The sequence below is a fragment of the Pogoniulus pusillus genome, chromosome 27 (assembly GCF_015220805.1).
Source record: "Pogoniulus pusillus isolate bPogPus1 chromosome 27, bPogPus1.pri, whole genome shotgun sequence".
NCBI lineage: Eukaryota > Metazoa > Chordata > Aves > Piciformes > Lybiidae > Pogoniulus > Pogoniulus pusillus.
Window position 1 is genome coordinate 18134485 of NC_087290.1, and position 27246 is coordinate 18161730.

General features: G+C 50.8%; 2 protein-coding genes across 3 annotated transcripts in view; both read right to left on the bottom strand.

Moving 5' to 3' along the window:
• Positions 1–11355, bottom strand: part of PTPRB (protein tyrosine phosphatase receptor type B) — a 69057-nt gene extending 57702 nt beyond the window's left edge. Inside the window, exons 1-3 of the mRNA XM_064165897.1 lie at positions 11301–11355; positions 8904–9296; positions 1254–1480 (exon numbers count right to left, since the gene is read on the bottom strand). Of these exons, the coding sequence (XP_064021967.1) occupies positions 1254–1480; positions 8904–9296; positions 11301–11355 (675 nt within the window). The remainder of the gene's footprint in view (positions 1–1253; positions 1481–8903; positions 9297–11300) is intronic.
• Positions 11356–13099: 1744 nt separating this feature from the next.
• Positions 13100–27246, bottom strand: part of PTPRR (protein tyrosine phosphatase receptor type R) — a 103357-nt gene continuing 89210 nt past the window's right edge. The window contains exons 11-14 of one of the 2 annotated variants that reach the window (XM_064166238.1): positions 23714–23824; positions 22390–22547; positions 21181–21294; positions 13100–14418 (exon numbers count right to left, since the gene is read on the bottom strand). In XM_064166238.1, coding sequence (XP_064022308.1) covers positions 14325–14418; positions 21181–21294; positions 22390–22547; positions 23714–23824 — 477 coding nt within the window. In that variant the 3' untranslated portion in view covers positions 13100–14324. Of the gene's footprint in view, positions 14419–21180; positions 21295–22389; positions 22548–23566; positions 23604–23713; positions 23825–27246 lie in introns of those variants that run through there. The other variant, XM_064166237.1, reaches the window with a different exon arrangement.

Below are 27246 nucleotides of genomic sequence, written 5' to 3' on the forward strand. Positions count from 1 at the left end.
GGACTGCCCTGGGTGGTGCTGCTTTGGCAGAGGGGTTGGACTGGATGATCTCTGGGGATCCCTTCCAACCTCTAATCTTGTGTGCACATTACTCAGCACAAAGCTGCTGTAGGGCTAAGGCCTGACACAGGTGTCTGTGTCAGGACTGGAACACAGCAGAAGAGGTCCATCACTGACTGGTGGCAGTGTCTTTATGTACAATAACCAACATCACAGGAATAATTCCTTGCAGGCTGGTACTGAAGCAGTGGGCTTTTAGCAAGCCAGCAGTCACACAGCCTTCTCTGACTTTTACCAATCTGTGTGGCCAGCCAAGAAACTAATTAAAAAAGCAAAAAGCAGTGGAAGTGAGCTTTGGGAGTGGCCCGGATGTGTCTCTAATAGCAGGCTCTAAAGTCCCTTTCAGACACTTTCCCAAGGTTTCCTGACTTTTTTTTTTTTCAAACCCCAAGCCCTCTCTCTGCCTCTCTAATCAAGAGGAAATGAGCTCTGCACAGCTTTTGTCGTGGTTTGAAAGTGCAAGCTGCCTTTTTTTTTTGCTTGAGATCTAAAGCAGTTCTAAAGCAAACGTTTTGTTTGATGGAAGGGTCACCATTGTGTGTGTGTCCCCCCAAAAATGCCAAGTAACATCAAGGGTTTGCTTCTACAAACAAGAAGAGAGACTGAGGGAGCTGAGGGTGTGCAGCCTGGAGAAGGAGACTCCACAGCCTCCCTGGCAGCCTGTGCCAGGCTTCTGTCACCTCACAGTCAAAACATTTTCCTCCTGTTTCCAAGGAACTTCCTCTGCCTCAGCTGCCACCCATTGCCCCTTGTGCTGGCACTGGGCATCACCCAGCAGAGCCTGGCTCCAGCCTCTTGTCATTCTCCTTTACACCTTTATCATCATCCATGAGGTCACCCCTCAGGCTGCTCCTCTCCCAGCAGCACAGCCCCAGCTCCCTCAGGCTCTGCTCCTAAGGAAGATCTTCCCCTGCCTTCCAGCTCTGTGCTGTCTCAAGCAGTTCCCTGAGGTCCTTCTTGAACTGAGGGGCCCAGAACCGGACACAGTATTCGAGATGCAGCCTCAGCAAGGCAGAGTAGGGGTGTGTGGGGGGGAGAACCTCTCTCAGCCTACTAAGCACAGCCCTTCAAATTAAAGAACAAAGTCTTGTAGCTGTCTTTTTACTCCCCAACAGACCCACCTGTAATAGCTACCAGGGTCCACAGAGTGGAGCAGGCTTAGTGAAAATCAATCAACCATGCTTCTGCCTTACCTCTTCTGTAGTGCTGGAGTACTGAGGAGTAGTTCCTGGAGGCCAGGTGCTCTCTGTTAGTGCAGTGTTCAAGTCAAAGGAGAGCTTTTCACTGAGGTGTTCAGTCTCATTTCTGATGAACACCTCTGTGCTGCTCTTCAGCAGGTATTCAGGTCTAGAGGTAGCGGTGTTTAAAGAGGGGGATGTAGTTCTGGTGCTCCATACAGAGGTGTCTGCATCTTCCAGATCTAAGACAAGCAGAGGCAAGGGATTAACATCAGAGCTGCATTATGAGGAACTGCTCTAGATGGCAAGAAATATGGCTGGTAGAACTCCTAAGTATTTTATGTGCACCTGCTGGCTCTACAGCTTGCAGTGCCAGCTTTGCATTTTGCATCAACAGCACAGGCAGAAATAAGTCCATCGAAGGTGCTCACAGAATCACAGAACTGGCAGTGTTGGAAGGGACCTCAGGGATCAGCCATTTCCAAACCCCCTGCCATGGGTAGAGACACCTCACACTAGAGCAGGCTGGCCAGAGCCTCATCCAGCCTGGCCTTAGACACCTCCAGGGATGAGGCTTCCACCACCTCCCTGGGCAACCTGTTCCAGTCTCTCACCATCCTCATGGTGAAGAACTTCTTCCTAACATCCAATCTGAATCTATCCACTTCTAGTTTTGCTCCATTCCCCCCCCCCCCCGCCCCAAGTCCTATCACTACCTGACACCCTAAAAAGTTCCTCCCCAGCTTCCTTGTATCCTCCTTCATGGAATCATAGAATCACAGAATGTCAGGGGCAGGAAGGGACCCTGAAAGATCATCTGCTCCAGGCCCCCCCTGCCAGAGCAGGATCACCTAGAGCAGAGCAGGATCACCTAGAGCAACCTTCTCCTCAAGGATCACCTTCAGATATTTGAAAGCCACAGTAAGATCTCCTCAGAGCCTTCCCTTCTCCAGACTGAACAACCCCAGTTCTCTCAGCCTGTGCTCATAGCAGAGCAGCTCCAGCCCTCTGCTCATCCTCGTGGCCCTTCTTACAGGTGTGGAAAAACTAAAGCCCAGAGATATTAACATGACTGCAAAAGTAGGTAAGAGCTGCTGCCTGCTCTGCACTTCTGCCACCATTCTTTGGTTCTCTGTCACCTTCCTAAGAACTGCAAGAAGGTTCATGTGGCATTCCTTACCATGTGCTGCAGCTGCTGCTCCAGTGGCTTGGAGCATGCTCTAGGTGTGCCCTGCTCTGGTCACCTCTACCTTCATAGACTCATGGAATGGACTGAGTTGGAAGGGACCTCCAGAATTCATCCAGTCCAACCCCCTCTGCAGTCAGCAGGGACATCCCCACTAGCCCAAGTCACCCAGGGCCCCATCAAGCCTCAGCTTGAAGGGCCCTCAACCACCTCCCTGGGCAAGCTATTCCAGTGCTCCACCACCCTCACAGTAAAGAAGGTCGAAGAGAATTTCTCAACATAGAATCATTTTGTTGCCCTTCTCTGGGTATACTCCTGATTGGCCAGGGCTGGGTGCTAGGTTGGGCTGGATGATCCTGGAGGTCTCTTCCACCCTGGCTGATTCTATAGAAAAATCCACCGTGGGTATTTAAGGAGCAGCAAATTCCTGGCGCTGTAGAAGTCCATCAGCAAACAAACCTCTCTTGCCACTCTCTACACCTTGAACTCTGCCTGAACTTTCCAGCTGCTGAACCTCCTTTGGAAAACCCCAAATGTAACAACCCACATGATGCAAAGTGCCCACAACTCACAGCCCTGTGAGGAGAAGCTGAGGGAGCTGGGGGTGTGCAGCCTGCAGCAGAGGAGGCTCAGGGCGGAGCTCATTGCTGTCTACAACTACCTGAAGGGAGGCTGTAGCCAGGTGGGGTTGGACTCTTCTTCCAGGCACCCAGGGACAGCACAAGAGGACACAGCCTCAAGTTGTGCCAGTGGAGGTCTATGCTGGATGTTAGGAGGAATTTTTTGGCAGAGAGAGTGATTGGCATTGGAATGGGCTGCCCAGGGAGTCGCTGTCCCTGGAGATGCCCCTGGATGGGGCACTTGATGCCATGTTCTAGTTAACTGGATAGGGCTGGGTGCTAGGTTGGACTGGCTGAGCTTGGAGGTCTCTTCCAGCCTGGTTGATTCTATAGAATCACAGAATCCAGCAGGCTGGAGACCTCCAAGCTCAGCCAGTCCAACATCATTTGTTCAAGGTAATTTTTTTGTTTCCTTTTGCATGTCCAAGATAAGTTCCTGGCACCCTCATGGGACATTCCTCTTGCACGTTCAGATCACTCCTGTGCAGAGGCCACGCTGACCCCTGGCTGTTCTCTTCCCCAGGCTCAGCTAACAACCACCTCAGCTCCCTGAAGTGCCTGCAGACATGAAGGTGGATTTGCTTTTCCAGTCACGTACCCTTCGCAGAAAGCCAAAGTCGCAATCAGAGCGCAGGAAAGATTTTACTACATATTTTTCCTCCACGTTTTGTTCATGGCTCTTCCTCTCCTGCTGGTATGGATTTAATATCCCTTTCTTTGTGGCTCTGAGGGCAGGGTTCAAGCTGTGGCAGCCTCTCCATCTGGTAGCATCACATTTCAGTGCTTGGAATCACTCTCTGGCCCCTTTCTCCTCACCATAAACCCCTGCCGTCGCTGCAGCACCGCCGGTGTGCGTTGGCTCAGCGCCCAAGACACTTTGTCTGTGCCCTTGAACTGGGGTCTCCAAGCATGACAGAGCCTTGTTTTGCTGCTGAGCCACTGGGCTGCTTGCCATTTATAACAATTTTAGCTCACTGACTCTCTTAAAACAAAACAAAACTAAAGGAATGACTGCGTTGAACTTGCAGCAGAGCTTTCCAAGTGCAATTACTTGGAGCGCAGTTACGATGCCTCAGCAAGGCCAATGTGTGATTATCTCTTCCCCAAAGGATCAAGTGGGGGAGCTGCCATGGAGTCAAAGATGATGTGCATGGCATAGTTGGAGATGTGTAAAGTGTTCAAAGAAAGGAATCTGCAATGCTGGTTTGCATCCAGCAAGCATAGAATCAGTCAGGGTTGGAGGGGACCACAAGGATCGCCCAGTTCCAACCTCCCCCACCATAGGCAGGGACACTTCCCACTAGAACAGGTTGCTGAAGGCCACATCCAGCCTGGCCTTAAACACCTCCCTGGGCAACCTGTGCCAGTGTCTCACAACCCTCCCTGCAAACAACTTCTTCCTAACATCCACTTTCAATCTCCTCTCTGGGCAGCCTGTGCCAGGGCTCTCTCACCCTTACACTCAAGAACTTCTTCCTCATGCTGAGCTGGAACCTCCTGTGCTGCAGTTTCCATCCCTTATCCTGTGGCAGGGCACAAGTGAGCAGAGGCTGTCCCTGTCCCTTCCTTCCTGACCCTCAGCTCTTGACAGACATTGCTCAGATCCCCTCTCAGCCTTCTCCTCTGCAGCCTAAGCAGCCCCAGAGGTCTCAGCCTTTCCTCATCAGGCAGTGCCCAGAACTGGATGCAATATTCCAGGTGGAGCCTCAGTAGGGGCAGAGTAGAGGGGAAGGAGAACCTCCTTGGATCAGCCGATACAAAACTGCCTATTACAAGACTCAAACAAACAGATTTCTGCAGAAATTCCAGGTTGTGAAGCCAGAAGAAAGCCTCACCTCCCATCTGGCCATCAGTAGAGCACAGAGAAATCTCAGCAGTGAGGTGTTCCAGCATTGTTCTAGCAGTCTCTTTGGGAATTACTCTTGAAACTGTTCATGGGAACAGAACTGCAGCCCTGCCACTGGCATTGATGAGTAGTGGCTGCTTGATGGGCAGTGTGGACATGCCATTGTCAGCAGCAGGAGCAGTGATGGCATTCTGACCCATTCTGGGCTCCCCACTTCAGGAGAGACAGGGACCTGCTGGAAGGAATCCAGTGGAAAGCCACAACTATGACTGGGGCACCTGAGCATCTCCCCTCTGGAGAGAGACTGAGAGCCCTGGGGCTGTTCAGTCTGCAGAAGAGAAGGCTGAGAGGGGATCTGAGCAATGTCTGTCAATAGCTGAGGGGTGGAAGTCCAGTGGAGGGGGCCAAGCTCTTTTGGGTGGTGCACAGCAATAAGCCAAGGAGCAATGGATGCAAACTGGAACAGAGAAGGTTTCAGCTCCACAGGAGGAGAAACCTCTTTAGAGTGAGGGTGCCAGAGCCCTGGAGCAGGCTGCCCAGAGAGGCTGTGGAGTCTCCTTCTCTGGAGCCTTTCCAACCCCACCTGGATGCATTCCTGTGTGGACTGCCCTGGGTGCTGCTGCTTTGGCAGGGGTTGGACTGGATGACCTCTGGAGGTCCCTTCCAACCTCTAAGGTTCTGTGACTCTGCACTTAGTGACTGATTTTTGCTCTGCAGTGGTTCTGAGGTTCGTTGGGGAGGTTTGTGGTGCCACAAAGCATCAACTCTGCTCTCTAATTGGGTATTTTATTGCAACTAACCTACCCAGAGCAAAACAAACCAAAAAGCTTGGTAAGAACTGCTTACACAGCTCAGAAGTGTCAGCACTAGCAGTGCTCTGGCTGCTCTCCAGACATACAAGAGCAGGCAGGGTTTGTTCCTTACATGCAACCATTATTACTCCTTTCAGTCACTGCCTTCTGTGCCTTCATCTCCCCCATGGTTTTCTCCTCCCTGTTTCCACTCCTGTTCCTTCCTCTGCATCCTGGGCTTAGAGAAGCTGTGACCTCAGCAGCTGCCTAGTGAAGAGAAGGCCTCAGCACTACACAGACTGCTCCTTTCTCTGCCCAGGATCTCCTTATGAACTGGATGAGAACTGAACTGCCACCATCTCAAGGGAGATTGATAGCTCATGGCCATTCCTCATGTCAGCTGCCACAGCCAGGGGCCAGACTCAGCCACGGCTGTTGTCTGCTGCTAGATTCAAAGTGATGTCTGACTGAACAGAGATGGGATTCATATTTAACAGAGATGGGATTCATATTTAACAGAGATGGGATTCATATTTAAACTGTTGCTGATTTCCACACAGTCTCATTTGGGTCAAGACTGTAGCAAAAAAAAACCCAAATCAAACCAAAACAACACCCCTCCCCCCCCCACCAAAATCCCAATAAACCAACCAACCAAAATCCAAACTGATGATTTGAAATCAAAATCCAAGCTCAGACTTTCCCCAAGCTCTGGAAAATAGTGCTTGGCATTTGAGTTAGGTCCAGAAGAACAGGTAGTTGGGTTTGGAGCTTGGGCACTGTCACAGAATTACTGAGGCTGGAGTAGAGCTCTGAGATCAGCCACTCCAGCCTAGGACCTAACACCACCACAGCCACCAGACCATGGCACTGAGTGCCACAGCCAAGCTTGCCTGAAACACCTCCAGGCACTGTGACTCCACCACCTCCTGGGCAGCCCATTCCAGTCTCTAATTCCCCTTTCCATCAGGAAGTGCTTCCTAACATCCAACCTAACCCTCCCCTGGCACAGCTTCAGGCCATGCCCTCTCAGCCTGGCACAAGTTGCCTGGCAGCAGAGCCTGACCCCCACCTGACTACCCCTTCCCTTCAGGTAGCTGTGGAGTGTGCTAAGGTCCCCCCTGAGTCTCCTCCAGGCTAACCCAGCCCAGCTCCCTCAGCCTCTCCTCATCCCTTTCCCTTCAGTCCCTTCCCCAGTCTCCTCCTCTCAGTCCCTCTCCTTTAGCCCTGTCTGTGGCTCAGAAAGTCATTGATAAAATCTCTGCCATTGAATGCTGTGACTGGAGCTGAATCAGGGTTGCTGCTCAACTCTGAGAGCCCTCCCAGCCCAGGCTCTGCTCAGTCTCCCTTTCATTCTGATTTCCCTGCGTGGTTCTGTTCTGTTTTTCTGGGTGCTGTGAAAACAAAGGGCAAACTCTATCAAAAGATGGCATTAGTCAGGAGGAGATAACCTTAAGCTCCAAAGACTTTGCTCATTTTTCACTACCTTAGCTAAATGTAGATTGAAGCTGTTATTTTAGGCTGATCCACTGCTTTCCCTGGAAGCAGAGAGATGTTCTTGGAAGGGCAGCTGTGCACATCCAACACAGAAACGTTTGATATGCATCTGTGGGCATGAGCTTTGTTCTTGTAGTACTTGTTATTACTACAGAAAAGGATGCACAGCCACTTTACCTCTGTTAGGCCACACTTCATCCAGCTACCTAAAAAGAGAACACTGTCCTGGTGTCTGTCAATAGGCAAAGTCATACTCAGCCTGCAACACAGGACCTCAAGAGTCCAACCCCCTGCCAGAGCAGGAGCAGAGAATCCAGCACAAGTCACACAGGAACACATCCAGACAGGGCTGGAAAGGCTCCAGAGAAGGAGACTCCACAGCCTCTCTGGGCAGCCTGTGCCAGGGCTCTGCCACCCTTACACTCAAGAACTTCTTCCTCATGATTCACAGAACCTTAGAAGTTGGAAGGGACCTCCATAGATCACCGAGTCCAACCCCTGCCAAGGCAGGATCCCCTGGGGTAGTTTGCAGAGAAATGTTGAGCTGGAGCTTCCTGTGCTGCAGTTTTCATCCCTTGCCCTTGTCCTGTGGCAGGGCACAGGGGAGCAGAGGCTGTCCCTGTCCTTTCCTTCCTGACCCCCTCAGCTCTTGATAGCCGTTGCTCAGATCCCCTCTCAGCCTTTCCTCCTCAGGCAGTGCTGCAGTCCCTTCAGCATCCACACAGGCACAGCAACACTTCACAGAACCACAGAACTGCTGAGGCTGGACCAGACCTCTCACCAAGGATGTGCCAGCCTCACCCATCTCAAAGTGCTGCTACAAGCCCACCTGAGATGTTGGATGCTTTACTTTCAGGATGTGGAGTGTTCTCACATGTTCTGCACCTAAGGGCAAGGGGACACTGTGTAGAGATGGATTTGTTAGCCATATCTGTTCTAAGTGTGCCAGAGAAAGAACTGTACAAGTGTTTGACCTTTCAGATGTCTGCTTGCTCTTGACAGATAGAGCCTGGGTTTCACAACTGGGTTGGCAAAACTGCCAACACACTGTGTGTGTGCTTCCATGCCTGGGCATGCCTGGCTTATAGAGGGCACGTGTTACTTTCCATCCTTTTGGAGGGCTCATTTTAGTCCTGCCCTAGAGGATCAAATACTTGTCACTTTAAGCTGACAGCCCCCATAGATCAAGTTTTCATCACAGAATTGTCAGGGTTGGAAGGGACCTTAAGGATCATCCAGATCCAATCCCCCTACCATGGGCAGGGACACTTCCCACTAGATCAGGCTGCCCAGAGCCATATCCAGCCTGGCCTGAAAACCATCCATGGATGAGGCTTCCACCACCTCCGTGGGCAACCTGTGCCAGTGTCTCACCACCCTCATGGTAGATTTGTATGCTAAAAGGAATGGGATGGAGAAGGACTTCTGTATGTCCATTAGTTCCTACAGTTGTGCTTGAAAATGGAAGAGGAAATGGCAGCAAGGCAGTGACCTGAGCTTGCACCAATGATGCAAAGACTGGGAGTAAAGGAGAGACAGCTTGAAAGTATAAACTGGCTGTGAGCAAGCACTCATGCCAGCTCTTCTTTTCATGCTTCTCTCTTTTCAACTATGAAAACCATTTGTCTGCATGACTAAAATCTCATTTTTAACGTCTGAGTTAGCATAGAAGACATTTTTTGGTTACCAACCCATCCAGGATCCTTCCCTGGGGGAGCAGCTCACCTTGCTTTGAGCACAGATTGACATACACAGGTTTTCCCGTCTCGCTGGCTTCCAGCTGCATCCAGCTATGGAGGTATTTCTTGCTCTGCTTGGCCATCACCTTCTGACCTTGCTTTGTGAGGAAGAGAGAGCTGTTGGCCACCTTCAGGAGCCCATCCTCCTCCTGGCAGCTCCACCTGACCGCCTGGGGACAGTCGACGACGATGCTGCGGGAGGAGAGGGCGGAGCGGGTGGAGATGCTCAGGCAGCGAGCGGATTTCAGGTGCAGGAGCCTGTCCTCTGCCGTCCACTGCCACTGCTGGTTGAGGCTGCTCAGGTTGCACTTTTCCACCACGACTCCTCTCTTTTCTGAAAGGCACTGCTGTTTCTGGACATGGATAATCAGAAACCCTTCTGGAAGAGGAAAATCCCAGAAAAAAACCACAGTGGGTATTTAAGGAGCAGCAAGTTCCTGCCCATGTAGAAATCCATAGCCAGCAAACCTCCCTTCCCTCTTTCTGCACCTTGAACTCTGTCTGGACTCCCCAGCTGCTGAACCTCCTTTGGAAAACCCCAACTGTAACAACCCACATGATGCAAAGTGCCTACAACCCACACGATGCAACAGCCCTGTGAGGAGAGGCTGAGGGAGCTGGGGGTGTGCAGCCTGCAGCAGAGGAGGCTCAGGGCAGAGCTCATGGCTGTCTGCAGCTCCCTGAAGGGAGGCTGTAGTCAGGTGGGGTTGGGCTCTGCTGCCAGGCACCCAGGGACAGAACAAGGGGACACACAGAATCATAGAATCAAGCAGGTTGGAAGAGACCTCCAAGCTCAGCCAGTCCAACCTAGCACCCAGCCCTATCCAGTCATCTAGGCCATAGCACTGAATGCCTCATCCAGGCTTTTCTTGAACACCTCCAGAGAGGACAACTCCACCACCTCCCTGGGCAGCCCACTCCAATGCCAATCACTCTCTCTGCCAACAGCTTCCTCCTAACATCCAGCCTACACTTCCCCCACACAACTTGAGACTGTGTATCCTTGATCTATTGCTGATCACAGTCTCAAGCTGTGTCAGGGGAGGTCTAGGCTGGATGTTAAAAGGAAGTTGTTGCTGTCCCTGGAGATGCCCCTGGATGAGGCACTTGGTGCCATGGTCTAGCTGATTGGACAGGCTGGACTGGCTGAGCTTGGAGGTCTCTTCCAACCTGGTTGATTCTATGAAGGTAAAGAGTGAGAAGACCAAAAAGCCAACTGTGGTGGCAGAGGTCACCTTAGCTTTCATTAGATGTTAAAAGAAGGGAAAATCATGAAATGGATCTGAAAGAAACCTAAGAACTATTAACATTAAATACCAGCTGGAAGAACTTGAAAGCAGAGAGCTCTCTATGAGCCCCCAGGTGTCTTTCCAGTTTTAACAGCAAAGCCTGTCTTTTACACCACGATTCACTGCCTGGCAGTTGTTTTACTGAGCCCTGCAGTGTTTCTGAAGAAGACAGGCAGGAGGACGTGGCCAAACCTCTGTGCCTTTCCGTGCCTGTGCAGTCACAGGAATGGAGGCTCTCTGCTGATAGGAAGTGCATCTCTTGTACTGGATTCACTCCAGCCTCTCTGGCTGGCAGTTCTGTCACCACCCCAATTACCCTCTTTGTGCCCCCAACACTTGCAGACCAACACCAAAAGCTCTGGTGAAGAGAACTGCAAATGCATCCACCAAAACAAACCCTCAGTGTTACCAAGGCAGAAATCTGTGCTGGTTAGAGAACACAGAACTGGGTCCCTGCCGTGGCTTGCTTAGGTTTGTCTCTCTTGTTTGAATCTCAGTTACTCCAACGTCTCCAGCCTCACTCCTGCCAAGAGGCAGAAATGCAGCAGGTGTGTTTATTTCCCTTGCTTGAGGTTTGTCACTCCCCTGCTTTCACAGACCTGGGCAGCTTCTAAGCACCACAGAAAGCTCCTTGGCTCAGGGAGTTTCACAAATCAGGAGACAAAAAAATCCCCAACCAACCCCAGGAACCTCCCCCCCCATCACAAAAGCTCATCCCAAAGCTCAGATCCGGGATTGTCTAGCAAGGAATCTTCTTGACCAGGCTGGATGAGGCTCTGGCCAGCCTGCTCTAGGGTAGGGTGTCCCTGCCCATGGCAGGGGGGTTGGAACTGGCTGATCCTTGTGGACCCTCCCAACCCTGACTGCTTCTCTGATTCTATAAAGAAGTATCACCTCCAGCACAGAAGGAGAGAGTTTATTTTCCTTTGCAATCCAAGCAGAGAGGTCTGCCTTGGCCCTGCCCCCCCCGGCCCGGCTCCTCTCGCATCAACCCCAGCAAAGAAACGACTCCGGTTTGCAAGCCGCCAGCCCTGCCTGGAGCACTCTGCTCAAGCCACGCAGGGGAGGAGGGGAAGGGGAGAAGAGACACTTACCTGAGAGCGTCAAGGCAAGACAGGCAGAAAGCAGGACGTGGAGTAGAGAATCCATTTTGCCCCTCTAGCAACTCCCCATGCTTCTCGGAAAAAAACCACCTCAGATAAGTGAAGCGAAGGCTAGGAAGGAAATGTGCCTTCACGGGGGGAAAAGTCAGTGACGAGCACTTCCTTCTATTCAATTGTTTTGGGGACTTTTACACCACTTTGTCCTTTCATAGGATTCTTCAGAGTTTACTACTTGCTTTATTTTGGGGGGGTGTGTAAAAAAATACAAGCCAAAGAGAAAGAGGTTTTCAAACACTGTGGGGAACGACAAGAGATGGTGATGAGTCTCTGTTGAGTGAAGGCTGAGAGGGCAGCTGAGCCATGGGTACAAATAGCTGAGGGGTGGGGGGCAAGTGGAGGGGGCCAAGCTCTTTTGGGTGGTCCTCAGCAGCAATAAGCCAAGGAGCAATGAATACAAAATGGGACAGAGAAGGTTTCAGCTCCACAGGAGGAGAAACTTCTTTGCTGTGAGGGTGCCAGAGCCCTGGAGCAGGCTGCCCAGAGAGGTTGTGGAGTCTCCTTCTCTGGCGACTTTCCAAACCCACCTGGATGTATCCCTGGGTGCTGCTGCTTTGGCAGGGAGGCTGGACAGGATGATCTCTGGAGATCCCTTCCAACCTCTAAGGTTCTGTGATTCTGTGAAAGAAAAGGGATTACAGACCACAGGAGATGGTATCAAACCTCTTTAGACTAAAAGAACTTCCAGTTCTAGGTAATGCATTGCAGTTCTGCAGGGGGTCTGGATGGTGCTGAACAAGTGCATCCTGTATCACCCAGGGAACAAAGCCACAGCTTTTGTAACCCTACATCATCAAGAAAAACGCTGATATTGATGCTCTCCTCACACCCCACCTGCAGGCCTGGGGGGCAGTTCTGGAGGCCACCAAGATGCTGAGAGGGCTGCAGCAGCTCTGCTGTGAGCACAGGCTGAGAGAGTTGGGGCTGTGCAGCCTGGAGAAGAGAAGGCTTCCAGGAGACCTTGGAGTGGCCTTGCAGGATCTGAAGGAGACTCCAGGAGGGCTGGGGAGGGACTGTTGACAAGCTCTGGTAAGGACAGGACAAGGAATGAGTTTAAACTGGCAGAAGGGAGATTGAAAGTGGATGTTAGGAAGAAGTTGTTTGCAGTGAGGGTGGCGAGACACTGGCACAGGTTGCCCAGAGAGGTTGTGAAGCACAGAAGCACAGAATGGGATCTTTGATCACATTCATGGCTTCTGTGCTCCACAACCTTCCTGGAGGTGTTCAAGGCCAGGCTGGATGAGGCCTTGAGCAGCCTGTTCCAGTGGGAAGAGTCCCTGCCCGTGGCAGGGGATTTCAAGCAGATGATCTTTAATTTCCCTTCCAACTAAACCATTCCATGATTCCTGTCAGTGGGAATTTCTTTCTATCTTCTGGACTGCTTCTGCAGCATTCTGAAATTGTATTGGGCTGTGCCTGTTTACAGGGGTACAAGAGAACTGGAGAAGAGCAGATTGAGATTGGATGTTAGGAAAAGGTTCTGCAGCATGAGGGTGGTGGAATACTGCAACAGGCTGCCCAGGGAGGTGTTTGAAGCCCCATCCCTGGATATTCAAGGTGAGGCTAGGCAGGGCTGTGGGCAACCTGATCTAGTTGGGGATGTCCCTCCTGAGTGCAGAGGGGGTTGGACTGGGTGAGCTTTGGAGGTCCCTTCCAACCCAGCCCATTCTATGATTCTAACAGTGTGTGCTGCATCAACTCCTCTAGAAAAGACAAAAGACTTCAGCCAATGATTTTATCTCAAGTGTCATTTATTAGCAGTATGAAGCAAAGTCAACATCACTGCATTAAAAACTCATTATACCCTGTAAACAGACCTCTGAGTCCTCTAAGTCATGATGTCAACTCCACACTCCTCTTAAAAACAACCTCTTGCTGAACAGTAAAAGATAAAAATAAACCCCAAAGCAGTCATAGCAGCATTTTATTTCTTGGACAACCTGTTGTGGACCAGCCCCTACCACTAAAGGCATCTACCTCTCGCTCAGAAAGAGACACAACAGATAAAGGAGGTCAGCAAAAAATCCCATGGTAAGAAAAGACAGAGGAATATTTAAACCCTTTACCATTTAATATATGCTACAAAGTCTCTTTGAAAAGTCAAAGGACTTCCACACTTTACAAATGCACTGGGGCTGGGGGGGGGGTGGGGGTGTAGCTGAAGACAGTCACCAGGAGAGGGTCGAAACACACACAGCGAGCAAGAGACACTGTGCTCCACAACTGCTCCCTAAGACCTACAGTAAATACACAGCTCATAGTTAAGAGGATGAAGAAAGTAGTCACTGCTTTTGAATATTCCCCCCCCCAAAAAAAAAAAACCAAAAACCAAGATTCAATTTTTATTATCTCCTCTCTTTTTTTCCTCCCCTTTTTAAACTAACTTTAGATGATTTTTTTGGGTTGGTTTTTGTTAATTTTTAACCCCCTCCCCAATCGAACACTTTGCAGTTTTAGCAGCAAGAACATTATGTGGCCAGGAAAGAAGCTCCCCACATAATCAGTAATAGCACTTCACAGTCCATTCACGAGACAGTTTGCAAACATGAAAGCATCTATACACACTTAGAGAAACGCTTCTTCTGCTGAGGAGCCAACCGCCAGCCGGCTGCGGCAGCAGCAGGTGGATCCGTGGATCCATCCCCCCACGGCAGCTATGGGCGCCACAGGGAAGAAAGACCCCTCACCTTTAGATAAATAGGCAACATCCACTGCTAGCTTCAGGACAGTCCCCTCTTCAGGAATCGTTTTCTTGGGAAGGTCAGGATACATTCATGTACAGCGTGGCTCCAGCAAGCTCTTACCACGTGGTGCCAAACCGTCCGCCATCCTTCCAGCGGCTGGCCTCAAAGCCTGCTCTCCTCTCGCCGCAGCGAGCTCCTTGGAGGAGCTGCTGGTAGGTAATGAAACAAATTACCTCAGGAGATGGTTGACATTTTGGGGTGGTCCTCCTTGGCTTCACTGCACTGCTTCTGCAGCAAGTCTGCTCTCGTAGAGGCTGAGCGCGTGGTGCACAAATTCGTACTGTTCGCTGGTCTGAACCATGCCGCCCCTGCCGAGGAAACGGGTTGGGATGAAAGCTGACTTCCCTCCAGAGCCTGCCACCCCACAGCCACCAGCTGCCACAACCCTCTGCTTAAGTCTTGATTAGTTGGCTTGAGTGAGAGATTTGCCTGAGCAGAAAGTGCTTGCTTCATAACTTACAGAACCCCTCAGGATAGCCAAGCCCAACCCACATCCCTACTCTACAGGCTGCACCCTAAACCACAGCCCCAAGCACCACAGCCAGAACACCTGGAAACACAGCCAGGGTTGGCAACCCAAGCACCTCCCTGGGCAGCTCATTCCAGTGCCTGACCACTCATGCCAGGAAAAAAATTGCTCCTAATGTCCAATCCAAACCTACCCAAGGGCAGCTTGAGGCCATTCCCTCTTCTTCTATCTCTAATGACCTGTGAGAAGAGAGCAGCTCCAACCTCTCCACAACCTCTTTTCAGGTAGCTGCAGACAGGATGCCATTGGCCTTCTTAGCCACCTGGGCCCACTGCTGGCTCACATTCAGCTCCTGGCCATTACAACCCCTAGGTCCCTTTCTGCCAGCAGCTCTCCAGCCACACTGCCCCAAGCCTGAGATCATCCAGTCAAACCTAGCACCCAGCCCTAGCCAATCAACCAGGCCATAGCACTAAGTGCCTCATCCAGGCTTTGCTTGAACACCTCCAGGCATGGCAACTCCACCACCTCCCTGGGCAGCCCATTCCAATGCCAATCACTCTCTCTGCCAACAACTTCCTCCTAACATCCAGACGAGACCTGCCCTGGCACAGCTTGAGACTCTGTCCCCTTGTACTGTTGCTGGGTCCCCGGCAGCAGAGCCCAACCCCACCTGGCTACAACCTCCCTTCTTCATTGCAGAGAGCAATGAGCTCTGCCCTGAGTCTCCTCTGCTGCAGGCTGCACACCCCCAGCTCCCTCAGCCTCTCCTCACAGGGCTGTGCTCCAGGCCCCTCCCCAGCCTTGCTGCCCTTCTCTCAACACCTTCCAGCACCTCAACATCTCTCTTGAATTAAGAGGCCGAGAACTGGACACAGCACTCAAGGTGTGGCCTGAGCAGTGCTGAGCACTGGGGCAGAAGAACCTCCCTTGTCCTGCTGGCCACACTGCTCCTGAGCCAGCCCAGGATGCCACTGGCTCTGGCACTGAAGTGTAACCTCTGGTGACTTGCAGCTTGCCTGTGCTGAGAACAGCTCTTCCTGTGCTCTGCTGAACGCCTACATCGCATCCTGTCTGCACAGTAGCCACCTAAGGAATTTTACAGCAGTGACTCACTTCAGCTCCAACAATACAAAAGACCAACTGGACCAAAAAGAGGACTGGTTGCAGACAGCTTGGACTACACACACTGCATTCACCAGATCAAAGTATGAAGACTGAGTGCTGCACCCCCAGTATCAGCTGTGGGGTGGTAGGAAGGGAGTGATGTGCTGCAGGTGTGACATTAAGGGTGGTATCACTGAGCTCTGAAATGAAACTGAGCCTCTTTCTGCCAGTACTAAAGGCTTTCAGAGCTCACTTCTCATTGAGTCAAGCCTCAAATTTACTTAATTCCACTGCTATTATCTCATCTGCCCTGCAGGGCATTCAGGGCATCTAGCACTAAGCCCTCCATTTGTCCTCAGTGTGCCCTGGAGCTGCTGGTCACCTTCGAGGGGATGAAAGGCTGAATGGCCTTAGTGGCAGGAAAGGCCTGAAGATGTGTGTTGTGTGAGGCTTCAGCCAGCTCTTCACTGGATCAGCCAAGTTTGAGAGCGAGAGCAATGCCAAAGCCAGGGATCACAGAATGGATTAGGTTGGAAGTGACCTCAGTGATCATCAAGTTCCAACCCCCCACCACAGGCAGGGACACCTCCCACTAGAACAGGAGATCCCTTCAGACACACAAAAGGCTCTACTGATATACAAAGCTATGTGGAAAGAGCTAAAACTGCCTCAGCAAGTGTTGTCCTGCAGGATTAGAGGTTAGCTACAACCATGAGTGCCACTGGATGGTTAAGTGGCGGTGGCAGGAAAAGCTCCCACTTCATTAAGCATGAGATCAGCTCTCGGTGCTCCTCCAGGGAGCTCAGGCAAGTGTAGAACACCTCTTAGTGAGCTGCACGTCTGCTGTGATGTGCTGTGCCTAGGAATGAAATCACAGGCTCTTAAGGGCTGGAGCACCTCTCCTATGAGGAGAGACTGAGGCAGCTGGGGCTGTTCAGTCTGGAGAGGAGAAGGCTCCCAGGTGACCTTATTGTGACCTTTCAGTACTTTAAGGGGGCTACAAGAAAGCTGGGGAGGGACTTTTCAGGCTGTCAGGGAGTGATAGGACTGGGGGGAAGGAACAAAGCTGGAAATGGGGAGATTCAGACTGGATGTTAGGAAGAAGTTGTTCAGCATGAGGGTGGTGAGAGCCTGGCAGGGGTTGCTCAGGGAGGTGGTGGAAGCCTCATCCCTGGAGGTGTTTAAGGCCAGGCTGGATGAGGCTGTGGGCAGCCTGCTCTAGTGTGAGGTGTCCCTGCCCATGGTAGGGGGGTTGGAACTGGCTGATCCCTGTGGTCCCTTCCAACCCTGACTGATTCTATGGTTCTAAGTGGTCCCAGCTGGTGCAACATGCAGTAGCTTCTCAGCTTTGCCAACAAAGACATCCACAAATTCCTAACCCTTGGCTGCCTGCTGACTTCAGCTGCTTTCCTCTGTGCTTGTCCTCTGCTTGGAGATCTGGCAAGTCTAAAGGTGATGGGAGGGCTTTGCTCTGGTCCCCCTGCTTTGCCTCCTTCCTTCCTTGTCACTGCTGTGTCCTGCCCTGCCCACGCAACCTCTTCCCAGCCAGCTTCCCTTCCCATCTCCCCCAAGATGTTCTCTAAGGGAGTGTGCTTCCCCAGTTAGATCCACTGTGGAAGGCTTGGAGGAAGGGAACATATCCAGGCAGAAGGACTTGGCAGGAAGGGCAGCTTAAACCATGTTTGGCTGCAGTATGCTGATTGCAGGGGTGGTGCTTGCTCCTTCCTCTCCAGTGGTGGAGTCACAGCCAAAACGCCTTGGCTGGGGCTGAACCACAGAATCACAGCACCATGCAGCTTGGCAAAGCCCCTCAGGAGCACCAAGTCCAACCTAGAACCCTACTCTACAAGACTCACCTTAAACCATAGCCCCAAGCACCACAGCCAAACCCCCCTGAAACACAGCCAGGCTGGGGGACTCCACCACCTCCCTGGGCAGCTCATTCCAGTGCCTGATCACTCTCTCCCTGAATAACCTTTTGCTAATGTCCACTCTAAACCTCCCCAGCCTCCCTGGGCAACCTGCTCTGGTGCCTCACCACCCTCATTGTAAAGAGTTTCTTCCTTACCTCTAATCTAAATCTATCCTCTTCACAAGCTCACAGGATGTTAGGGGTTGGAAGGGACCTCTGCAGATCTTCCACTCCAACCCCCCCTGGCCAGAGCAGAAGCAGAGAATCCAGCACAGGTCACACAGGAACACACTCAGACAGGGCTGGCAAGGCTCCAGGGAAGGAGACTCCACAGCCTACACTCTTCAAGTTTAAAATCACTGCCCTGCACCCCATCACTACACTGCCCGGTAAGCAGTCCCTCCTCATCTTTCCTGTAGGTCTCCTTTAAGTACTGGCAGGCTGCTATGAGGTCTCCCCAGTGCCTCCTCTTGTCTAGGCTAAACAACCCCAACTCTCTCAGCCTGTCCTCACCAGGAAGGGGTTTCAGTCCTCTGATCATTTTCCTGTCCCTTCTCTGGGTCCCCACGCTCATGTCTATGGTTTTCCAGTACTGGGAACCCCAGAGCTGGGTGGAGTACCCCAGGTGGGGTCTTATGAGAGCAGAGTAAGTGGGGAGAACCAAGTGTGTCCTGGTGGTCACCCTTCTTACCCAGCCCAGGGTTTCTGGGCTACAAGCACACATGGCTGGCTCGGGGCCAACTTTTTAATCTGCCAGTATCCCCCAGTCCTGCTCCCTTTTGCTCCTGTTCAGCAGCAAGGGATCAGCCGTGACCCTAAGACACCAGTCTGTCCCAAAAAGCTGTGTGACACAGCAGTTCAGAAGGAAATCTGCTCCAGGAGGGAGGTTTCCTCTCCTGCTCCCTAACGCCCAGAAGGGATGCACCCACGGCTCCAGCGCCTCTGCCTGCGCAGCCTCTGGCCTCTGCCAGCTCCTCTGCACGCTGCTGGCGACTCCCTGCTGCTTGGGCACACTCTGGAGTGATGCCTGCAAGAAACAGCTCCTGGTATCCCGAGGGCCTGGGGCCCTGCTGTGCTCTGCCCGAGCACCGCGGGGCAGGGGGTTTAGCCTGCCCCCTGGCTTGCTGCTAGCGCAGCTGGCCGCAGTCTGCTCCAGCATCAATTGTGAGGCAGGACTGGGGGACAGAGGGTTTATTTTAACCCGAGGCAATTAGTCAAAACACTCAAACAATGAACTGACGCAGGCTGGAAACTCTTTTCATCCTGTCCCAGGAGCCAAGAGCGAAGCTGTGGGACCTCACTCCAGGAATGTGCTTTTAAGGTTAAGAATGTGTGAAATTTCTTCCTATCACAATAAGTCCTGAAGATGCCTCACATCAAACATTTCCTGTTTCTGGTGCAAAAAAAACCTTACTCACAAACCAAAAAAAAAAAAAACCCCACAAAAAAATATAATCAAACCCAAACCAACCCAACCCAACCAGGCAAAAAGAAAACGCCCAAGTAAAGGGGAGCAGCCCTGTGGGGCTGGCTATGAACCCCCACGGACCATGGTTGTATCTCCACCCTGGGTCATGATTTGCAGTGGATGGTTCATTTCCTCAGGTTACCTCAGCACCATTATTGCCAGATCCATTCACCCCTTAACCTACAAGGAAGAGTGAAGAAGAAAGTGGCTCCTACCTTACCTAGGAGCAGCTCTCTCCTGTCTGGTAGAGCTCTCATTTAAACTCTCTTTCCAAAGGGGCTACACAGGCAGGAAATTAAACTATTTCTCTGTACAGTTATCTGCAGTTTGGCTGGCCCTGGATGTGTTCCAAGGTGGTCTGGCTGTGGTGCTTGGGGATATGGTTTAGGGGGAACCTTGGAGAGCAGGGTTATGGGTTGGAGTTGAGCATCAAGGTGTTGAAGCAAAGCCTGGCTGAGGCACTTAGTGCCATGGTCTGTTTGACTGGCTAGGGCTGGGTGCTAGGTTGGGCTGGATGAGCTTGGAGGTCTCTTCCAACCTGCTTGATTCTATGATTCTGTTCTTGGTGCACCCCTGCTTGTTCACTTCATACAAACCCCTGCCTCCTCAAGCAGAATAAGCAAGAAAAGTACAACCAAAGCAGCAGCTTCCATTCTGCACAATAACCACCTCCTCCTTTCCAACACAAATGTCTCCCCAGCCACCCTCACAAAAAACAAAGCACCCTGCAACAATGTTGGCTTACAGCATTCCTGCACTCAAGCTGTGAGTTCAGTTAGGGAACTGATCTGCCTGCACAGAATTCTGCCACAAGTGCCTTGCTATTTCCTTAAGCTGGCTAAGTTTGCCAACCCAATTCAAAAGGACCTCCCACCCCAGCACAACTTAAGGAATATTAAAGCACCAGATTTAGCTCTCTGCTGCATAAAGAAGCTGTACACTGAGTGAGCCTGGATGTCCCTCAAGGACAATCCTTTGCCTTCAGATTGTTCTAACATCTCTTGTGCCCTGGTGGGATGCTGCAGACAGCAGAAAGCTCCAGGAGAGTAAAAGAGGGGTGCCAAGTGTCCAGCAACCACAGAGTTACCATCTCAGGAGAATTTCATTCAGTGGAATCTCACACAGAAAAAAGCCAAACATTCCTCACTCAGGGTCTGTATGCAAATATTACCTTGATTGTTCAGCTAATGCTGCCACACAGCCACCAGCTTGGGAAAGACCTCTAAGAGTGCAACCTATCACCTAACACCTTCTAATTAACTAACCCATGACACTAAGTGCCTCATCCAACCTCCTTTTAAACACCTCCAGGGACAGGGACTCCACCACCTCCCCGGGCAGCCCATTCCAATGCCAATCACTCTTGCTGGGAAGAACTTCTTCCTAACATCTAGCCTGAACCTGCCCTGGCACAGCTTGAGGCTGTGTCCCCTTGTTCTGTTGCTGGGTGCCTGGCAGCAGAGCCCAACCCGACCTGGCTACAGTCTCCCCTCTTCATTGTAGAGAACAATGAGGTCTGCCCTGAGCCTCCTCTTCTGCAGGCTGCACACCCCCAGCTCCCTCAGCCTCTCCTCACAGGGCTCTGCTCCAGGCCCCTCCCCAGAGTTGCTGCCCTTCTCTGGACACCTTCCAGCACCTCAATATCTCTCTTGAATTGAGAAGCCCAGAACTGGACACAGCACTCAAGATGTGGCCTGAGCAGTGCTAAGTACAGGACAGAAGGACTGCCCTGCTTCTGCTGGCCACACTGCTCCTGATCCAGGCCAGGATGCCATTTGCCTTCTTGGCCACCTGAGCACACTGCTGGCTCACATTCAGCTGCCAACCAGCACTCCCAGGTCCCTCTCTGCCTGACTGCTCTGCAGCCACTCTGTCCCCAGCCTGCAGCACTGCATGGGGTTGTTGTGGCCAAAGCGCAGAACCTGCCACTTGGACTCGTTCAAAGTCCTGGCTCTGGACTGTGCCCATCTGTGCAGCAGCTGCTTCACACAGAGCAACATTCAACAGTGAAGAGATGTTCAGAATCATTACTGAACCACAGCTGCCCATTTACTGAATCCCTCCTGTCAGGACTGGAGAACCATTGACTGATCTGTGCTGCTTCTGGAACTCACCGATCCACTCGCAGCTGGCAGACGATGCTCAACGCATCTACAACTCCCTCTTCCTTCAGCTGCTGACAGCCAATGGCTGTGGCAATAAAACATCCAGTTCTTCCTATGCCAGCACTGAAAAGAAGGCAACATTTAGTAGGGGAGGGGAGTTCACAGATCAAAGGAGTTTAGTGGGGTGAAAAAAAATGATTAGATATTGAAAACACTAAAAATGTAAACCATGGAATTGCTAAAAGAGAGTCCCTCGAGTGTGTGACTAGCAAGGCTAACTCACTGCCTGCAGAGAGAAGTTAAAGCAAAGGACTGCCACTAGAAAGGTCAGCAAGAACTTAACATTTTTGTCTTCTGGAGAAAAGAAGGCTTCAGGGAGACCTCACAGCAGCCTCCCAGTACTTGAAGGGGGCTGCAGGAATGCTGGAGAAGGGCTCTCTATAAAGGCATGTGGCGAGAGGGAAAGAGGCAATAGCTTTAAACTACAGCAGGGAAGATCTATAGATCTACTACTAGAAAAATGGGACTCTGCATAGCCATAGAAGCACACATAGGACCTCCAGAGAGCATCCAGTCCAACCCTCCCTGCCAAGGCAGGATCACCCAGGGGAGTCCACACAGCCCTTCTCCAGACACCTTCCAGCACCTCAACATCTCTCTTGAATTAAGGAGCCCAGAACTGCACAAAGGGCTCAAGGTGTGGTCTGAACAGTGCTGAACACAGGGGCAGAAGGACTATTAATGCATCCAGGTGGGGTTGGAAAGGCTCCAGAGAAGGAGACTCCACAACCTCTCTGGGCAGCCTGCTCCAGGGCTCTGGCACCCTCACTCCAAAGAAGTTTCTCCTTCTGTGGAGCTGAAACCTTCTCTGTTCCAGTTTGCATCCATTGCTGCTTGGCTTATTGCTGTGCAGCACCCAAAAGAGCTTGGCCCCCTCCACTTGACCCCCACCCCTCAGGTATTTATAGCTATTGATCAGATCCCCTCTCACTCTTCTCTCAAGGCTCAACTAAAGAATGATCCAGCACCAACTTGCTAGCAACAAGAGAACTCTCCCCAGCACCCAGATCCTCAGATACGAGCCAAAGCAGTCAGTCTGCACGAAGCGGATCTGGAGGAGTTACTCTTCTCCAAGCGCACTCCTTGTTTAGGAGGAGCACTGTTTGATGTGATTTGCTGCGACTTTGCTTCGGGCAGTCCTTTAAGACTGCCGATTACCTGCAGTGCACAATGACAGGCCCTCTGCTTGGCGATTCCACCCTGTCCTCTTCAACGTCCAGCATGAGCTGCAGCAGGGGCTGAGCGCTGTCGGGGGTTTTGTGGTCTGGCCAGGACGTGTACCAGTAGTGTTTCACACTCTGAGACTGACAGCCTTGCTGAAAAGAACACAAAGATTTGACATGCACATTTGTGGTGAACAAGTCTTTCTTTTTCTTTTCATTTCTCTCAGTGGTGTGGTCAGAACACAGTAAAAATGTTGAGGGATGTAGCAACTATTTCTTTCTTTATTTGCTAGCCTGGGAGGATGGAAGTGCAAGGAACAGGCATGCTTCCAGGGAGCCAGCTGGAAGAAGGATTTGTGCACCTGACACTTGAGCTTTTTTCCCAGCTCTGCAAGCTCTGCCCAGTCCATCCAAGCTCTGCTCAGTCCATCTGGCTACTGACTTGCTGTAGTCAGCTGGGAGTTGTCAGAGGTCTGGTTAGATCAGTGATAAGAGATTGCTTGCTCCAGGCTTTTGGATCTCCAAGTTGTTATATATGTCCACTGCCTTTGTGTCTTAAGAGCCTGATACTAAATTTCCAGAGAGCAGTGAAGTTAAAGGTGCACAAGAAGTGCCTTTCTACCCAACTCAAACATCAACTGATCTCCACTTACTCTCTCCAACACTTCCTTTGACGAAGCAAAGGGGCTGGATTCAGGCTTAGAGTAACCTGTGTTCAATGGCAGTGACTTCTGCCCACTTCCCACTGCCTGGGCTGAAACACCAAACAAATTGCCCTAATCCATTGTTTCTTCTAATGCTGTCAGGAGCAGCAGATGATGCAACCCAAGAGCTGCTGGGGAGTAATTCAGAGGAGCAGCATCTGCCTTATTTGGCATGGTTGATGTTTAGTCAGAACCATGAGGAAAAAACAAAAGCCATGAAGCTTTCCTTACTCCTCCTTGCTCTAGATGAAGCCAGCACACAACAAGAGCAGCATATGCGTTTCAGAACATTGCTATGCCAGCTCTTTCATTAACCAAAATCCTTTCACATTGCCTTGGCAATGCCAGGAAGGCTTCACAGCAAGTTAACAGCCTGGAACTTGCACTATGCTTGAAGCCTTTTTGATTGCCAGAGCTACCCCAAGCAGCAACGTGCTAAGTGTTGCAGTGCTTTTGGCTCAGTCATACCTTGCAGCTGTAAGCTTCATAGATCAAGTTACTCCTCCTGTAAAAAGGTATGCCATTAAAAAACCCACCAACAACCCCCTGCAGCTGCACTTGAGGTTAAAAAATGGAAAGCACTTGGGTGAGTGCTTCTGAAGTGCAGGTTGTTACCTTCAATGTGAGCTGACGGACAGTGTAGTTCTCACACTCTTGCACACTGTTCACCAGGACTTCTACCTTCCCATAGATCCCTCTTTTCTCTGGCCAATAAAGGACACACTTCTGGAAAGCAAGCATCAGTGGTGTCAAACAAACAGAGCCTGGAGCCATCTTCACATCAAATGTTTTAACACAGAAAGTTGAGATGAATTTAATGGAGGTGTTATTCGTGTCAGAATCATAGAATCAGCTAGGTTGGAAGAGATCTCCAAGATCATCCAGTCCTACCTATCCAGTCAACCAGACCATGGCACTAAGTGCCCCAGCCAGGCTTTGCTTCAACACCTTCAGGGATGGTGACTCCACCACCTCCCTGGGCAGCCCATTCCAATGCCAATCACTCTCTCTGACAACAACTTCCTCCTAACATCCAGCCTAGACCTCCCCTGGCACAACTTGAGGCTGTTCCCCCTTGTACTGTTGCTGCTTGCCTGGCAGAAGAGCCCAACCCCACCTGGCTACAGCCTTCCTTCTAGTGGCTGCAGACAGCAATGAGCTCTGCCCTGAGCCTCCTCTGCTGCAGGCTGCACACCCCCAGCTCCCTCAGCCTCTCCTCACAGGGCTGTGCTCCAGGCCCCTCCCCAGCCTTGCTGCCCTTCTCTGGACACCTTCCAGCACCTCAACATCTCTCTTGAATTAAGAGGCCCAGAACTGGGCACAGCACTCAAGGTGCATGTAGAATATTGCTAAATAAGATATTTTAGGACCCTTAATGCATGACTTAGTCCTGATTTTCCACATCTGACTTTTCATAGAATCAATCTGGTTGAAAGAGAGCTCCAAGCTCATCCAGCCCAACCTAGCACCCAGCCCTGTCCAAGCAACCAGATCATAGCACTAAGTGCTTCATCCAGTCTTGTCTTGAACACTTCCAGAGATGGGGACTCCACCACCTCCCTGGGCAGCCCATTCCAATGCCAATCGCTCTCTCTGCCAACAACTTCCTCCTAACATCCAGCCTGAACCTGAGATGAATTTACTGGAGGTGTTACTCATGCCAGAAGCATTCCTAAATAAGATATTTCAGGGCTCTTAATGCTGATTTTCAGCATCTGAGTTTTTGAATCTGAGATGAATGTAATGGAGGTGGTATTCAATCAGAAGCATTCCTAAAGAAGGTATTTCAGGGCTTTTAATGAATGACTTAAACCTGATTTTCAGCATCTGAGTTTCCAAATCTGGATCTCTATCATTGAATACTTTAAACAGTTCTCTTATATTTGAAAGCTCAATCAGGTTCAGTTTAAAAAAAAACGAAACTTTTTCAGATTGAAAAATTAAAAACAAAAAAATCAAAATATTAATTTCCTCCCCCAGGACATTCTTTAATCCTGAGAATTAAAGCTGTAATGTTTAGTCCTTGCAAATGGGATTTCCTCCTGAGCAAGAGACTCAACATTTGTCCTCTCCTCACAAGCCTATGAATCCTCTCTACTCTTCTGAGCTCTCACACAACAACCTGATCTAGTGGGAAGCATCCATGGCAAGAGGGTTGGAACTAGAGGATCCTTGAGGCCTCTGCCAACCCTGTGATGATTCTGTAATAAGCTACAGAAATGTGCCCTTAGATCTGACTGAAGTCAACATGCCTTAAATGTGCAGGCTAAAGCATGTTGCAGAATCTGAGTTGTCTATTCATACCTTACTGCAAATGGATGTTAAAATCCATCAGTGTTGCTAGAGCTGCACAAAGCTCTATGCAACCCCCTTAAAGAATCAGCAGTGTTCTACTGCTTCAGCAGTGATGCAGCTGCTCAAAAGGAGCTGAAGAAACAGCATTTACAGTAGCATCCATTTCATTTCCTCCTGCCACAGTGTGCTCATCTTCAAGCCAACTGCAGCTTCACCTCCACTTCCATTACAGCCTACCTGAAAGCAAATATCTGTCACATAAATACTTCCATTTATTGCCTTGAGAGTGTTTGCAAGGCATCATTGCTGAAACAGAGCTGGCCAAGCTGACTTCATTAAATAACAACACCCTGCCCCTCCAAATAATTAGAGAGCCTTATTGCTTCATAACCAATGCAGAGGTAAAAGAAACACTGAGACAACACATTGATCCAAATCACAGCAATCCCAGAAATGAATTGTCTTTTCTCACACACTCTTGCTGAATAAACTGATATATATGTGTTTATATAGACCAGCATATACATATGTGTGCATACACATGCACATCAGTGTATATATACACCAGTCTGAATCACAGAACAGACTGGGCCAGAAGGGACCTCTACAAGTCAGCCAGTCCAGCCCCCTTGCAGTCAGCAGAGACATCCCCACCAGAACAGGTCACCTGGGGCCCTGTCAAACCTCACTTTGAATGTCTCCAGGGAAGGAGCCTCAACCACCTCCCTGGGCAACCTGTTTCAGTGCTCCACCACCCCTACAGTAAAGAACTTCTTCCTAAAGAAAAGGTGAGCAACTCTGCTGCTCAGAGAGAAGGAGCAACTCTGCTGCTCAGAGAGAGGGAGCAACTCCGCTGCTCAGAGAGAGGGAGCAACTCCGCTGCTCAGAGAGAGGGAGCAACTCCGCTGCTCAGAGAGAGGGAGCAACTCCGCTGCTCAGAGAGAAGGAGCAACTCTGCTGCTCAGAGAGAAGGAGCAACTCTGCTGCTCAGAGAGAAGGAGCAACTCTGCTGCTCAGAGAGAAGGAGCAACTCTGCTGCTCAGAGAGAAGGAGCAACTCTGCTGCTCAGAGAGAAGGAGCAACTCTGCTGCTCAGAGAGAAGGAGCAACTCTGCTGCTCAGAGAGAAGGAGCAACTCTGCTGCTCAGAGAGAAGAACTTGCTCCTAGAGAACTTGCTGCTAAATACATCTCTACACACACTCCAGCATATATACACACATATACATCTATTTAGACAGCAGATTAAACCATGCAGCAAAAGGAAGCTAACCCTCCAATATAATTCATTGCTATAAAGCACAATTCCCATTAAATCCTTGCCAAAAACGAGCCAGGAAAAAACCAGCTGGTCCCAGTGAAATGCTAGGCTGTACCACCAGGTGTGACCTTTAAGCTGGTTGCTAAGCCAGTAGCTGGCTGAACCTGGTACCAGCTCTGCTGGCAGCAATGCTTCTCTAAAAGTAGATGCTCGTTACCTTCACAGCGCAAGGTGTGGGAAGCCACAGTGGCTGCAGCAGTGCTGGCCAATCTGACTGCTCTCCTTCCAGTCCTGTCTTTTGCTGGAACATCCTACATCTGCTCTCTTCCCGAGGACATGGAGAGTGGCAGGGAAACACTGGGAGGCATTTTGCACAGGAGAAAGGGTTCGCAAGATCCAGGGGCCATCCCCCCCCCCCCCTCCCGTGACACACAGAGCCACTATCATCTGCCAGATCTGCAATCCCTGCCCCTCCCTGGGAGTGTGGTTTGCAGTGCTGCTATGGGAAACAGAAAAGCCTAAAATACACAATTGTGCACCCTGACAATCGACAATAGTTGAGTCAGCTCCTGGGGCTGCTTGATAAACGCCAGCA